Genomic DNA, 17,412 nt, shown 5'->3' on the forward strand with positions numbered 1-17,412 from the left:
AGCAGTAAGGGGACTATTTGTAGGGAGGGTATTTAGCCATTGGTGTCACAAACTTTCCCCTTGTCACCTATCACAATGGGCACAGCTGCCTGCACTCTGGCTGGCTACCCCTCTCCACCAGCCCTAGAAGCACAATTTGATGGTGGAGGGAGGAGTGGGTGAAGCAAATGGGAAAGAACTGGTGTGAAAAACAGCATATATAAACATTGTAAATAACCAGTATTTTTTAAAAAAAAACACAAACACACACCATAATAAAAACAAAATAAAACAAAAAATGTTTTTACATTTGTTTTATGCGAGTGCTTAACTCTGCAATGCTTTTTCAGACTTTTACCTAGTTCTTTCTTGGGGAGGAGCAGTCTGCTGTCAGGGAATCTCTCCAAAATGAAGAGCAGTGATGTTAGTTTGAAAATTGAGGTGCGCCTGATTCAGGTCATGGGCTTTTCAGTTACTTGCTATGCATTTGAGAGCTGGATGATGAATAAGAATGACAGGAGAATTGGTGCCTTTGATTTGTGATCTTAGGGAAGAGTGCTGAATATTCCATGAACTTCCAAAAGAACAAACAGGTGTATCTTGGAAAAGGTGTAGCAGTAGTGCTGTTTGGAGATAGGAATGGCAAAACTTTGTCTCTCATACTTTGGACATGTGCTAGGAGAGACTATTCCTTGGAAAAAGATACCATGCTTGGAAAGGTGGAGAGTATGAAAAAGAGAAAGACCCCCAATGAGATGGATTGACATGATGACTGCAGGAGTGGGCTCAAGTATCAAAGATGGTGAAGATGGCAGAGGATAGAACGGGATTCATGCCTGTCATTCATAGGATCACTATTATTCATACTGAACTCGACAGCACCTAACAACAAGAACCACCTGATCTGATCTCTACTTTTACCCTAGATCCTTAGCTGTACTCACTCTTCACTTATGTATGCTACTTGACAGGGATTTTTATCTTCATTGGATTATTGCATCATTGAATATAAAGGTTGTCATAGGACCTTAAAGATGTTGTCCTCTGACCCTTTTAGTTACTAATGAAAAAACTGAAGGCCACAAGGGAACTGTGACATGCTCAGAGTCAAATAGAGAGTTAGCAATGGTACCAGGACTTGGGCCCTTCCCAGGATGGCCAGGTGTGGTAGTTTGCTATACTGGCAATTTGTACCTCTTTCTGGTTGAGACTAGAAATCAAAGATCGAAGTTCAGCTTATGCACCACTAGAGCAAGACAGAATCTCTGGTACCTGTCCTGCCCTTCACATCTAGGACAATTCTTAGTGACACTGCCTAGGATATGTAGAAGTCTTTTTCTATATATTTATATAATTCTTTAATAAAACTTTTTCATTTAATTATGATTTTATTGAAAGTTCATAGAAAAGTTCAATTTTTCATTCACTCATTGTTGATAACCTAGAAATCTTGATGAATATCAGAGTCCCTTTGAGTCTTCATCTTGTTTGACATCCCTAAAATATTTGACCTATCAAGCTTTTCCCAAACCCTCCCAAGAAACTGCAGCCTCCTCTTCCTATTTCTTTGTGTTACTATCATAGGAAGTTTTCCATCTGATTTTAAAGACTGGGTGTCCTATCTAGGATCCCATCTTTTCTCTTGTATTACTCTTTCTAAAACCATTTATCCTGATGGTTTAATAATTTACATGTTGATATTTTCAACTTCACATCTTCATCCTGTGAGATAATGTTTAAAAATCTTTGCCTCTAAGGAGCAATGTGGTTTTATTCTCTCAGGGACAGACTTGTTTGTTTTCTTGGCAGACTATGAATATTCTAAACTCTTCTCCAGCACCACAACTCAGAGGCATTGATCATCGTCATTGTCTAGCTTTCTGATGCATAGCATCTTAGGCTCTCAGTTGACATCATTGCTCTTTAGCACTTTGGAGAGTTCCTTGATAGCAGATTTTCCCAATGTAATTTTTGCCTTTTGATTTTCTTACTGCTGGTACCAAGAGTGTTGAATGTGGAGATGACAGCAAGCTGAAACTATTAATAATCTCAAGTTTTTCTCAGTCTATCATGGTGCTGCCAATTGGTCTAGCAGTGAATATGTATGTTTGTCATCTTGATGTTGAGCTTCAATCCATATTGAAGACTTCAGTCCTTGATCTTCTGCAGCAAATGTTTTGGTTCCCCTCAGTTTTGGCGAGCAGAGTTGTGTCATCAGAGCACATATACAAAGAAATGTTAATTGGGCATCTGGTAGCAATCCAGAATTGCCGACACTTCTTTGCAGTTTCCAGACCCCATGAGTTTGCCCAGGATTTCCTCTCTGTTCTTTTCTCATCCTAGTTCCTCAGCTGATATCACCTGTCTTACAGGACTCTCCTCAAGGCTCACCTCAGCCCTTGCACCTCTAGGTTAGCAGGGGAGGTCCTCCTCTGCCATCCTCCCTCACTAGGTGCTCTTTTGTACACGTCTCCCATTAGTGCTCTTGTGTAATAAACTGTGTTCTTCTCCCCACTATCCTCTACATTGAACAGAAAACCTAGCACAGAGTGCTTATTTCTCACAGGTGAGTGAGTGTGGCTCTTGTTTCTGCCTAAAGTGTCTTTATGAAGTGAAAATGCCTTGTGTTGTTACATGAAAACTGTTACAAATGGGCATGACTAGGAAACATGTTAATAGTCTGCAGTAAAAATAGGTGACTGAATAAGGCTAAAGAACAAGAGAAGAGGACCCAAAGTAAGGGAAGAAGACTAATAGTATCAAAGGAACTAAAGTTTACTAAGGATATACTGTGAATTTAGAAATTCACAAAATTATGTCATTTAATCCTCTCAGTGGCAGTAACTCCATTTTATAAAAGATCAAGATGTAAAGTAACTTGGCTTTGCAGTGAGTGACAGACATGAGGTTTATACCCAGTTCTATCTGAGTGAAAAATCCACTCTCTTAAGCACTGGGCACTTTGGTGAACAGGGTGTGGCGTGGTCAGTCTAAGTTATGTCACTGAATGCTCAGACCATTCAGGGTATGTGGAAGAGATCTGTGCCCAGCAGTTTCCAAACAGAGAGAGAGGGTGAGTAACAAGGGTAAACATCCAGATTTTTAGGCAGTGTGAGATTTTTTCCACATCTGTTTGATCTGGTGGCCTAGTGGTAAAGAGCTGTACTGCCATTGCTAAGGCATGCAGTTAAGGTCCACCAGCAGCTCTCCAGGAGGTAGATGCACAGTCTCTTCCTATGTGATTTACACTTTCTGAAAATCCACTGGAGGGTCAGCTGTGGACTGGTTCCATCTCAAAGGTATGTAACAACATATGTTCTAAAAGATATTCTAAGGATATAGTGTTCATTTCAAAGCAACTAGTCTCCTGTTGTCTGTCTCAACAAAGGCCAATTTTGAGTCCTTTCACCTAGCCTCACTTTGCTCACTTTCTTTCCGCCCCTTCCCCAGGCCAGTTCAGCCTTGGTAGCTGTGTCATATCAGGACTTGGCAGCCAGAGCATACCTACGGGCCCAGTCATCCCTAGAGGCCTAGTAACCTGGGGCCTCAGGGCTTTGATATTTGTGGTTTGGGTGTTTTTTGAGGTACTTGAAAATGGGGAGGGTATCATGAACAGAGTGAGGAGCAAGAGGGTTGCCCAAGTGAGGAACTGTGAAAAGGTTAGGCCCATCTTGCAGAAGATGCTCATCACTTGATCCACAGAGATACCAAATGATAATGAACCTACGTGACAGAATAAGAATTCTCCATCAGATTTTCTTTGTTGTAATCTTTATGGATACACATTGCTAGGAGCTGGTGGGTGGATTCAAACCATCAGCCTTTGGGTTAGTAGCTGAGTACTTAAGCATTGTGCCACCAGGGCTCTCTGTCTCTCTCTTTCTACACACACACACACACACACACACACACACACTCTCTCTCTCTCTCTCATATAAGCAAGGTTTAGGGTTATTTATATTGTACTTAATTTTTAATAAAAAGTAATGTGTGTATTATAATATTTTCTCACTTTTTTAATGCTTTTGCTTATGGTATGTAATTTGTAAACATTTACATAGTCAAATGTGTCTTTCATCTCCTTTAGAGCCTCTGCAGTGAGTATAATATTGGTTAGGTAGGTCTCCTTATCCTCATTTTGTCTGCATGGTTTCTGAGATTTTCTTGCAATTTAAAAAAAATATTTTACTTTTAAAGTACATTTGAATTTGGTTTTTTGTAATATATAAGATTAGTTGTTGTTGTTGTTGTTGTTATGTACTCTCAAATCAACTGTAACTCATAGTGACCCTGTGAACAATAGCCCTGAACCCTGCCCAATCCTGAGCTAATTTCACTGTCTCGGACACACTTAACCCCTTACACCAGTGACTGTGTCAATCCATCTCATCCAGGGTTTTACTCTTGTGCTGACCCAGAGCCCATTTTATTTTTTTTTCCCAAATGGATAACCAGTTGTGCCAGCATCATTAAAGAATCCATTTTCTGCCCATAAAATTGAACTTGCACATTTATCATAGGTTAACTTCTCAATAACTTTGATATTGTGATTTTTCTATTTTGCTTTAATAATTTGCATTTAACTTTATAGTATGTTTAGATTGGGAAAGACAATCTTACAATTCTTATTATTTTTCTCTTAACTATTTTCAGGTATTAATTCTTCACATTAATTTTAAGACAATTTTATTTAAAACCTTATTGGGATTTTAGTTAGACCTGCATCCATTTTATTTATAATTTTGAGGAAACTGATACTCTTAAGCTTGTGGGCTGCCTTATCTAAGTGGGCCTTACCCGCCCACTTACCTTTGCATTTATCCAGATCTTGCTTTATATCTTCTCATTCATTTTATTCATTTAGATCTTGCTTTTCTTATATTTGCTTCTTGATATATTTCTTATTATGTATTATAGTTTTAGTTGATGAAAATTAATACTTTATTAATACTTACTGATAGTAAAGAGAAAAAAATTAATTTTTAAATGTTTGCCTTGTGTCAAGCCACTTTACCAAAGAATATGAAATAACATGGTAAGACTGGGAAATGATAAGAATTATAGATGTGTAGGAATCTGGGGAGCACTAGGCCAGCTGGAAGTTTTAAGAGGTTAGAAAAGGGAACAGACCAAGGGCAAGGAGAATCAGTTACGCAGGGACATTGTTAGGAGGCTTACATCTATGGTGAGCAACTGTAAGTGAGAGCAAAAAAACCCCCAGTGAATGAAACAGAATGCTATTTTTTTTCTCTCACACATAATCCGAGTCTATTGTAGATAAACCCAGGACTGGTGTGCTGCGATCCCCAGACTGGGTTTAGCTTTAGCTTTCCACTTTACCACCTTTCAGAATGGCCCTCGTCTTTATGGCCCACAAACTCTCCAGCCTTCATATCCATGTTCCAAGCAAGAGAGTGGAGGAAAGAAAAGGAAAGACAAAAAGTACATCCCAAATATTTCTTCAAAGAAATTGCCCAGCAAATCTCTATTTATTGCAGCATTATTCACAATAATAAGAAAATGGAAACAACCCAAATGCCCATCAACAAATGAATAGACAAAAAAAATTATGAATAGACAAAAAAATGATGGTATGTTACACGATGGAATACTATGCAGCATTAAAAAAACAGTGTTGTTGTTATGTACTGTTGAGTGAGTTCCTTACAACTCACAGTGATCTATGCACAATAGCTCTGAACCCTGTCCTATACTGAGCCAATCTCACTGTCTCTGACTCACGTACTCCCATTACCCCAGTTACTGTGTCAATCCATCTCCTCCAGGGTCTTCCTCTCATACACTGTCCTTACATCTTTCTAAGCATGATGTCCTTCTCCAAGGACTTACCCTTCCTGACAACAAGCCCAGAATATGTGAGATGGAGCTTCAAAATCCGTCTCCAAGGAACTATTTGGTTTCATCATCTCCAGGACAAATCTGTCTTTTCTTTTGACAGTCCATGAAATGCTCAATACTCTTCTCCAGTACCATAACTCACAAGCATCAGTTCATCTTCTGTCATCCTTACTTGTTGTCAAGCTCCCTGATGAATACCAAGTAATTGCAAAGACCATGGACTGGATCAAGTGCAACTTAGTGTCTTGACTGACATTGTTACTCTTCACTCTAAAGAGGTCCCTGATAGCAGATTTTCCCAATGCAATTCATCCTTTGATTTTCTGACTGCTGGTGCCAAGAGTGCTGATTGTGGATCTGAATATGGTGAAATTGTTAACAATTTTAGCCTACTGTCCATCTATCATGGTGCTGCCAGTTGGTCCAGTGATGAGAATCTTTGTTTTCTCGATGTTGAGTTTCAATCCATTTTGAAGACTGTAGTCTTAACCTTTTTACAGCAAATGTTTCAGATCATCCTGTTTTGGCAAGCGAGGTTGTATCATCTGCATAACAGGTTATTGATGAGTCATCGTCTAATTCTGATGCCACATTCCTCATAAAGTACAGCCTTTCAAATTATCTGTTTCACATATAGATTGATATGGTATGGAGACAGGATGCATCCTTGACACACTCCTTTCCTGATTTTGAACCATGCAGTGTTTCCCTGTTCTGTCCTGACAACTGCTTCTTAATCCAGATACAGATTTTGCATGAGCACAGTCAAGTGTTCTGGGATTCCCATTCTCCTCAATGTTAGCTACCATTTGTTGTGATCCATGCAGTCAAATGTCTTTGCATAGTCAATGAAACACAAATAGACATTCTTCTTGTATTCTCTGCTTTCAGCCAAAATCCACCTAACATTGGCTATGATGTCTTTAGTGCTATGGCCTTTTTGAAACCCAACTTGTATTTCTGGTAGTTCTCTGCCAATTTACTGGTCCCGTCATTTTTGGCTAATCTTCAACAGGATTTTGCTTGTATGTGATATTAGAGATGTTGTTCAAGAATTTCTGCACTCTCTTGGGTCTTTTTTTTTTTTTTTGGTTTGTTTTAGTGGAAATAAATACGGATCTTTTCCAGTCAGTTAGCTAGGTAAGTGTCCTCCAGATTTCTTGGAACAACCTGGTGAGCATGTCCAGGGCAACATCTGTTTGCTAAAGTGTGTCTGTTGCTATTCTGTCATTTCCTGGGTTGTTGGTTTTTTTGCCAGTTCCTTCAGAGGAGCTTGAACTTTCCCCTTCATCATCATTGCCTCTTGATCATATGTTGTTTTATGAAATTCTTGTGTGCCAGCCAATTCTTTTTGGTGCATTGACTTTGTGTATTCTTTCCATCTTCTTTTGATGCTTCTGGGATCATTCCATATTCTTCCCATAGCATCCTTAAATAATGCTACTTGAGTCCTGAATCTGTTCTTCAGTTCCTTTAGCTTAAGAATTGCTGAGCAAGTTCATGCTTTTTTTATTTTCTGACTCCAATTCTTTTTACATTTTGTTATAATACCTTGCTTTGTCTTCCTGAGCTATCTTTTGAAATCTTCTGTTCACATTCTTAATTTTCTGATATCTTCCCTTTGCTTTGGCTTCTTGGCATTCTAAAGCAATATTCAGAATCTCTTCTGACATACATCTTGGTGTCGTCTTCCTCCTTTGTCTTTATAGGGACCTTTTTAATTTTTCATAGATCATGCTCTTGATATCCCCATAGCTTTTCTGGTCTTCTTCATTCATCAGTGCTTAAGGCCTCAAACCTGTTCCTGAGATGGTCCTTAAATTCAGATAAGATAGACTCAGGGTTCAATTTTGGTTCCTGAGGATTTGTTTTCATTTTCATTAGCTTCAACTTGAACTTGAAAACGAGTAGTTGATTGTCTGTTTGGAAATCAGCACCTGGGCTAAAAAACAATGAAGAATTCATAAAACACTACAGAACCTGAATGAGTTTTGAGGACATTATGCTAAGTGAAGTAATTCAGTCACAAAAGGACAAATACTATATAAGACTGCTATCTGTGAAAATAGAAGAATGATTGAGGAAGAGAGGAGAGCAGAAATAGAATATACAGATAATGAACATTGTAAAGGATCAAGGGAAAGGAAGATCAGCCTGAAAGAATGGACAGACTAACAGTATGAGTACTGGAAGCAACAACCTGGCACAAGACATGTATAACTGTTCAAATGTGGAGGAGGGATGGAAGAAGGAGAGGCAAGGGTGTTAAAGGGAGAAGAATGAGGGGGAAAATACTAGGGCAGTAGAAATTAGTGGGTAGATGGGTAGGGTGAAGGGATAGAAAGGGTACAATGAGGATCTGAAGAGGTATGGTAATTGTGACTTATGTTATAAAATAAAACATATATGAGTAATTGAATATCAATTTTAAAAAAGAAAATTACACATAAACTGCTACACAATAATAATACTAATGTGCTATTTGCCAGAACTTAATTTTGTGACCATGCTTAGCTGGAAGGGATAGTGAGAAATATTTCTATACCACACAGCCATATACTTTTTTAAAAAGTCTCTAAAATGCTGATACTAGTCATGTATTGAGGCTGATAACCAACTATTTTGGGTGCCAGCACATTTTTGGGGGAAGTAGGGCATGTTTGTTTTGTTGTTTTGATTTTTGGTTTGTTTTTTTTTTTAGCAGCTCTTATCTGCCAGAGCAAAATGGAGGAGAAGAAAGTGAATGGCACAGGGTACAGGAGGCATGGGGCCAGCAGAAGAGCACGAAACAGACCTGGGGAACGTGAATAAGAAAATAGCTTAAACTGGGTTGGAAATGAGATAATTTTGTTTGGGGTATAATGGACTGATGATCTCAGAGACTGAAAACAGGTGCACAGCTAGAGGTCTGGTAGGTGTGCCAGAGAAGTGTATTTGTCAATGACAAGGTAAACAGAGTGGCTGTGGCAGTGGGTGATGGAAGTGAAAGGGAGAGAAGGCACATTCAGTATAAGGAGGATAGGGCATGGTTTGGGAGGATCCTCCCATGAACCCCTTGAAGATGGTGGGATGGGCAGCAGAGTGCAAGGAAGTTGGTGTAGCCGGATGATATGAGACCCAAGGGCTACACTGGGAAGGACAGTTGGAATTCAGAAGGATATCAGAGCACAAGAATACTGATCCATCTTTTGCCATCACCTGGTGACCCAGGTATCATTGTGGAGGTGGATGTGGGGGGGATGACATCAGTGAAACCAGATTCTAGGGAGTGACAGGGAGGGAAAAGATTTCTACGAGGAGGTGGAGGATGAAGAACCTACCCAGTGAATGAGGTATCCAGTGGCACAGATGAAAACCTTGCAGAGAAGTTGAGTTGGGATTTGTGTCTAAGGGGTAAAAATACAAGAATGTGGGCATGAGAGTGGGAGAAAGAACAAAGAAGAAGGCCTGCATTTTAGACTGTCTAAAGACTACAAGATGTGACATCTAGGCATGGAAGAGGGGTGGTGGTCCCAGCTCTCTGAGGTCAGTTTGCATTGGGAACACCCAGACTTTGAGTCAAGAGCAACTCAGGGCTGGTGCAGGACTGCTGGCTGTGGACAGCCTGGTGGGCCCTGGCTGATTAGTTGCCACATCAGGAACCTCTGAAGGCCTAATGGTGGAGCAGGTGTAGGCCAAAGAGTGATTCTTTTGTATGTTAAAAACTTCCCTAGGCTTGGCCCTGAGTTTTCTTGGATGAAATATGAATGTAGGAACAATCATTTCTTTGCCTTGCCTGTTTTGGATACTACTCTGGTTGCTCAACAATGCCAGGAATCATGCTTTTCTAACATCCATTCTGATTTAAAATCTTTTGTTTGAAGTGGACTTTTCTCTGTTGACAGTGGGTTGGGTTTGACTTACTCATTAGGTGTGGAACTCCTGGCTTGTGGTAAATCCTGATTGGAAAACAATATAAAGACATATCCTGGTAAATATACCAGGCAAGTATATAGGGATGTTGGTTTTCTCCTTACCACTAGCACATACTGAAGAAGGAACAATTTAGATGTGCTCTGCATCTGGCCCTCATAAAAAACCTCAGGTGAGTCATGATTTTGCTGTAACCCAGAGAGGGCTTGTCTTGCTTGCAAAGAGAATTGTATTTACCTCCATTTCTACCTGTGAACCTCTCAATTGCTTTATGATGATTAACTTGATTTGTGTACAGAAGAAACTACCCAGATAAGAATTTTAGAGCAAGGGAAAAGATGAAGAGCACTCAGCTCTTTATCCCAGGCAAAATCACCAGCTTTGGGGAGGACACCTGTCTTTAGCCCTGTGGGGAGCCAGTCAAAGAGCAGTGATTTGAATCTTAGTTTGTGAATTAGGATACAGTGCGTTTACTCTTAACTGTGAGCCATGTAATCTCTTGTCACAGCTCATGTAACAAAAAAATTTGTTTTCAGTCAGTTCCAAGTAAGACAATAATGGTGGTTGCTTTTTAATTGGAAGAGGAAAGAATTTACTTCAGAGCACTGCCAGGTGACAGTCATAGAGTCGCTTAAATATGTCAGAAAATTTAATACTCAAAACAACCGTCTGAAACTGAGGCATAGAGACTTGTACACCAATGTTGATAGCAGCGTTATTCACCACCACAAGAATGTAGAAATAATCCAGATGTCCAACTACAATCAAATGGATTGAGAAATTATGGTACATTTACACTATGGAATACTATGCAGTATGTAAGAGCAATAATTTTGTAAGTCAATGCATCAGAGAGTTGGACAATGACTAGGGAGGACAGAAGGAGAGTGGATGCTTTTGAGCTGTGGTGCTGGAGAAGGGTACTGAATGTACCATGGACTGCCAGGAAAACAAACATTCATCTTGGAGAGGATTAAACCAAGCTACTCCTTGGAGGCAAGGATTCTGGGGCTTCATCTGACATACTTTGGACATGTTGCCAGGAGGGACGGGTCCTTGAAGAGGGACATCATGCTTGGGAGGGTGGAGGGACGGCGCAGGAGGGGAAGACCCTCTATGAGATGGATCGATTCAGTGACTGGGGTAATCGGGATGGGTGTGTCAGAGGCACTGCGGTTGGCACAGGATAGAGCAGGGTTTAGGGCTGTTGTGCATAGGGTCGCTATGAGTCGGAAACGACTCAACGGCACATAACAACAACTACCTACCTTTTGAGAGACTGGAGAACATTATGGTGAGTGAACTAACAAGTCCCATAAGGACAAATACTGTATAAGGCCATTATTGTAGAACAATTATGAGGATCCAAGGTGGGGAGCAGAGGGGTTAGGAGGGGAGCAATGGGGGATAATAATAGGGATACCCAATTTGCTAGGTGGGGTGGGGTGGATAAAGGAAATGAGAAAGATCTGGTGTGAAAAACAATGTATGTGAACTTTGTAAATAAACCAGTATAAAAGAAATATTTTCTTTAAATAAAAAACAAACAAACCACTCTGTAGTCCTCTGAGGTGATGTTAAAGCAGCTTTTAAAAATAGATGTACACAGTTAAAAGTACACCTATTCAAAATTTCTACATGGAAGTTCAATAACATTAGTTTCATATTTCATATTGGGTCACTATTTTATCTCTGTCCATATGTTTTAATCACCATTAATTTAAGTTCTGTGACCCTTAAAGCCCTCATTGGTGCTTTAGATTAACTGTTGTCAATTTTAAACTCATATAGATAGTTATCTATAAAATGCTATGTTCAAGGCAAACATTTTCAATTGCATAAATTATTGCTTAGTTTAACAGTAGTTTCATGGGATAGCTTTGAGTCAAAGGGTATTAAGCTGTTCTTTAGAATGGAACTAAAGCTTGGAGAGATTAATTGGCTTGTGTAAGATCACATGGCCTAGTCTTAAATCCATCTCTGTCTGGCTTCAAGCCCTGTGTTCTTCTCATTATTTCTTTCTCATACTGATGTCAATAATTCCTATCTCTCCTTTAGGGGAGGGTTAAAGTACAGGTAGCTTACCTGCTCCTAGGCCTCAGGTTTCCCTATGCCCTACCCCCACAGAGGGCCTAGTCAGGGATGTATTGGGACTAAGCCCATTTTTCTCAGACCCTCTACTTCATTGCAGGAGATGGCTAGCTATTATTTTTAAAAACTGCCTCTAAAGCAAGTTTCAATTGGATAGTACATAACAACAGCCACCTTCTAAAGTGGTAAAGGTGAGGAGCTCTGGTAACATAGTAGGTTATGTCTTGCACTGCTAACAAAAAGGCCAGTGATTTAAGTCTGCTAGCTTTCCTGTGGGAGAAATATAGGCAGTCTCTTCCTGTAAAGGTCTACAGGCTTGCAAGGCAAGGGGAGGGTTACTGTGAGTTGGAAAAGTGGGAAGGAAAGCGAAACAAGAGCTATGTCTCCTCAAGTGGCAGCCAGGCATTTCAGTAGATGACCAATAGTTGTCTTTCCCCACGTAGCACTCGAGGACTAGGATCTGAAATAGCGAAGGTTTTGGGACTTGGTGGAAGTCCTGGTTCCACCTCTTATTAGACATGTACCTTAACTTGTCTGACCTTCAGTTTCCTCTTTGGTAAAATGTAGACAGTGCCCACCTTAAAGAGTAGCTCTTTTGAACTCTAAATGAGATAATGTCTGAAACATGACTAGCTCTGTGTGTCATACTTTATAAAGGAAATGAAAGGCTTGTGTGCACATATGTGTGTTTTTATGGAAGGTTGGCGTAGATCTGAGAGGGACCATTTAGGTACCAAGTAGTTGTGTGTCCCTGCGCCCAAATCCATGTCCATAGTTATTTATTCAGTTATTCAGTAGATGTACTTTGAACTCACTGTGTCAGCTGTTGACACACAGGAGTCAGGTAGTGTCCCTGCCCTTGTGGAGCTCGTAGGTGAACTGATACCAGGTAGGTAAGACAGCCCATGAAGGAAGGCAGCGTCTATTATAGAGCCTGTGAATATGATAGAGTCATAGTCACCGGTGGGATGTGTTAGAATCAGGCATGTACATATCCATGCCTCCTCTCCTAGTTTAACAGGGCTCTCTACATGGGGCATGCCCTTTCCTTAGTACACACGGGAGAGGCGAGGCTGCCCTATGGCCGATAGGAGGAGGCAGAAGGAGGAAGATGAGTCGTCAAGGGGCAATTCTTGTGGCAGAAGCATATTGATGTCTCCCAGAGTTGATGGGACAGTTTGCTCATTACCTGAGGGTTTTATGGAGTGTTACATGTGGCCATATCATTCAGAGGAGGTATATATGAGAAAGACAAAGACTTGATCTAACACCAGTGATTAATCTGTCATTGTGCACCCTGAGCCTCTCTTTGGAGGCAGTTATATGAACTTGTAGGTCGAGACATGAAGCTTGGAGAGAAAGCTTGATGTCACCCTGCAGAACATTGTAGCAATGTTCTGGAGATGATATAGTTGAGAAGCTTAAACAAAGGGAAGAGATGTTGAAGTAAAAGATCTGAACAGAAGATTTCAAAGGGCAGCTCAAAAAACAACAACAAAAAACTACCCTCACAAAAATTCCTAAAAGAACAGCTTGAGAAGACAAAGCAAAATATTAAAATGAAATGTGCAAAGAGCCGTAGTCAGAGAATAAAAGGAGCAGAACTTACCTGGCATTCTCCAAGCTGAAAGAACTGAAAAACAAATTACAATTCAGGCCTTGAATTGCAATACTGAGAAACACTATGGGCAAAATCTTGAATGATCCAGTAAGCATAAAAAAATAGAATACACAGAGTTACTGTACCAAAAAGAATTGACAAACACCGAACAATTCCAGAAAATACTATATAAACAAGAACCAATCAAAATAAAGGAAGAGGCTCAAGCTACCTTGAAGGCATTCTTAAAAAATAAGGCTTTAGAATTTATGAGATACCAATTGACATGCTTTCAACTGCAACATTGAATGGGCTCACCAGACTGTGTCGGAAAATTTGGAGGACAGCTACTTAGCCAACTGACTGGAGAAAATAAATATTTATTCCTATCCCTAGAAGGGTGATCCGTCAGAATGTGGATGTTATTGAATAATATACAAGCAAAATATTACTGAAGATCATTAAAAAAACCCACCCCAAATACAACAGCTAGGATCTGAATTTCCAGCCCTTGGCATAATGAATCAGAATCTATTAACAAGATTCCCATGTGATTCTGACAAATGGTCAGGTATAGATTAATTTCACTGTATTTTACAACATAACAAAGTTTCTTATATAGTCTGCATTTTTTTATTATTGTAAACCTAGTTGCAAAAGTAACTTCTTAAAGATCATATCAATAGTGTGGCACATAGAAATGTTTTAAGTGTAAATATTGAATAGCATCCCAGTATGACCATAAAACATGAATCTGTTTGAGCCAGAACAGGCTAATCTGCAAGAATATTAATTTTTTGAATGTGCCACTGAGTTGTCTGCAACCAATAATGACCCTATATACAATAGCTCTGAACTTTCTTCTTTCCTGAGCCAATTTCACTGTTCAAGAATGGCTGAACATTGACCAAAGAAGACATTCAGAGGGCAAACACATGAAGAAATGTTGAAAATCTCTAGCTCTCAGAGTGATGCAAATAAAAACAACAATGATGTATCATCCCACCCCAGTAACAGTAACAAAGTTCAACAGTGCAGCAAACAACAAATGCAAGGTTTTGGAGAGATTGGAATCCTTTTTCACTGCTGATGAGAGTGTAAAATGGTGCAACCACTATGGAAGGAGGTGTGGTGCTTTCTCAAAGAGTTGGAAATAGAAATACCATTTGACCCAGCAATGCCACTACTATCAATATACCCTAAAGAAACTAGAGCTGCCACCCAAACAGATATATGCACAGCCATGTTTATTGCTGTGTTATCCACAATAGCAAAGAGATGGAAGCAACCCAAGTGCCCATCAACAAATTAATTGATAAAAAACCCCTATGATATATGTACACAATGGAATATTAAACAGCACTGAAAAACAAGCAACTCATAAAATATTACACAAGATTGGTGACCCTGGAAGACATTATGCTGAGTGAAATATCTCAGTCACAAAAGGAAAAATACAGCCTAACACTGGTGTTACAAAACAGGACTTACATGAGGGTTGAAAGGGAAACTAAGAAGGAATAAATCATGAACACTGCATAGGAACAGATGAAGGAAAGAACTGTTTACAAGGATTATATAACCAGGCATTATTTGAATGACAACAATCCAAAATAAGAAGTGCTTAGCAAAGTGAACTGGACAGAGAGGGAGGAAACTTTGCAATAATTAATGAATTTTTTTTAAGTGAATGGGAGCAGGAAAGGAGGAAAATGTGCAACAGTGAATGAATGAAAACCTAACTTTTCTGTAAATGTTCATTAAAATCATCATAATAATAAAGAATGGAAATGAATTTTATTGTATTGCATACAATCTTAAGGGCATTTTCCCCTGTGACACTTTGTCCTATAGTAGCTAAAATCTTGCCAAGTTTTTCTAGATTTTTCAAGTACAGTTTATTTCTTTCTTTGATAAATGAATTGCTATTTTTCCATAGTCCTAGACTGGAGCAGAGTACTGAATATCCCACTGACAGCCAAAAGAACAGATAGATATATCTTAAGAGTCGGTGTGGCTAGGGTGTTCCTCAGAGGTATAGATGATAAAGCTTCATCTCACATACGTTGAACACATGACAGGAACATCATGCTTGGAAAGGTGGAAGGATAGTGAAAGAGAGGAAGACCCTCAATGAGGTAGATTGACATAGTGACTAGAGCAATAGGCTTACGTATATCAGAGATTGTGAAGTTGGCACAGAATAGGCAAGATCTGCTGTTCATAAAGTTGCTAGGAGTTGTAGTTGACTTGATGGCACCTAGCAACATTTGTAGTGTGTAGCATCAAGTCAGAACTGATCCATTGCTGACCCTCCAGCAGGTTTTCAGAGGCAGTTAATCAGGTGAGCAGATAGTGTATTTGAACCGCATTCCTTTGGGATTGCAGTACAGACTCCTAGTCACAAAATAATTCTTGAGATAATAGATTTTCTCAGTAAAGAAAATGACAGAGGTAACTGAGGAGGACCTGAAACATTTGCTGCAAAGGATCAAGGACTGTAGACTTTAATATGGATTGAAGCTCAATATCAAGAAAACAGAGATTCTCACCTCTGGGCAAATTGGCAGCATCATGACAGATGGAGAAGTGATTGAGATTGTTAATAATTTCAGCTTGCTTGATACCACAATCAACACTCTTGGCACCAGCATTCAGGAAGTCAAAACAAATTGCATTTGGAATATCTGCTGTCAGGAATCGCTCCAGGGTGCTAAAGAGCAACAGCATCAGTCTAGAGACTAAGGTGCACCAGTTCCAGGCCATAGTCTTTGCAGTTACGTGTTATGCATCAGAGAGCTCCACAATGACCAAAGGATGACAGCTTTAGTTTGCTTGGCTGTACAATCAACACTCTTGGTATCAGCAGTCAGGAAATGAAAGATGAATTGCATTGGGAAAGTCTGCTGTCAGGGACCTCCCCAAGGTACTGAGGAGCAACAGTGTCAATCTGGAGACTAAGGTACACCTGATACAGGCCATGGTCTTTGCCATTACTTGCTATGCTTCAGAGAGCTAGACAATGACTAGGGATGATAGAAGGAGAGTTGATGCCTTTGAGCTTTGGTGCTGGAGAAGAGTATTGAATATACCATGGACTGCTAGGAGCACCATACAAGTTCATTCTGGAGAGGGAGAAGCCAGGCTGCTCCTTGGAGGCAAAGATTCTGAAGCTTTGTCTGTCATATTTTGGGCATGTTTCAAGGAGGGACCAGTCCTTGAAGAGGGCAGTCATTCTTGGGAGGATGGAGGGATGGTGCAGGAGAGGAAGACCGTCAATGAGATGGATTGATTCAGTCACTGGGGAAATGGGGATAGACACGTCAGAGACAGTGAAGTTGGCGAGGGATTAGAGCAGGGTTTAGGGCTGTTGTACATAGGGTCGTAATGAATCGCAAGTGACTCGATGACACATAACAACAAGAGAAGTAACAGGTATTTCCTGGAGAGGGTGAAGCCAAGTTGCTCCTTGGGGGCAAGGATTTTGAAGCTGTCTTACATAGTTTGGACATGTGGCCAGGAGAGACAAGTCTTTAAAGAAGGGCATCATGCGTGGGAAATTTGTGGAACAGCACAGGAGAGGAAGACCCTGGATGAGATGGATTGACACACTAACTGGGGTAATGAAGGTAGATGTGTGAGAGTCAGTGAGATTGACTCAGGATATAGCAGGATTCAGAGCTACTGTACATAGTGTCACTATGAATCGTAGTCAACTCAACTATACATTATAACAACAACATTCAAAATTTACTTAGAGGGAAAAGGTTTATAAGTATTATTGTGAGTACAATTTGATATGCATCTTAAATTCTAAATATTGGGATTTGAGAGAAAGCATAATTCTTTTATCCAAAGATTCTGTAAAAATAAGTAAAGACTGGACTTAAGGCTCAAGCTAGGTTACAGTGAATTCATCATAGAACATGAGTGGAAAACAAGTTTATTCTTCTTACTACTTATGAATTAAA

At 39.8% G+C, this 17,412-nt stretch overlaps 1 protein-coding gene across 1 annotated transcript in view; it reads right to left on the reverse strand.

Annotated features, from left to right (window-relative positions):
- Window positions 1-9,128: 9,128 nt before the first annotated feature.
- Window positions 9,129-17,412, reverse strand: part of LOC102863439 (60S ribosomal protein L27-like) — a 22,666-nt gene continuing 14,382 nt past the window's right edge. Inside the window, exon 2 of the mRNA XM_006882484.1 lies at window positions 9,129-9,224. Within this exon, the coding sequence (XP_006882546.1) occupies window positions 9,129-9,224 (96 nt within the window). The remainder of the gene's footprint in view (window positions 9,225-17,412) is intronic.

The sequence above is a fragment of the Elephantulus edwardii genome, unplaced genomic scaffold (genome assembly GCF_000299155.1).
Source record: "Elephantulus edwardii isolate Elephantulus edwardi_28Jun2011 unplaced genomic scaffold, EleEdw1.0 scaffold00020, whole genome shotgun sequence".
Lineage (NCBI taxonomy): Eukaryota > Metazoa > Chordata > Mammalia > Macroscelidea > Macroscelididae > Elephantulus > Elephantulus edwardii.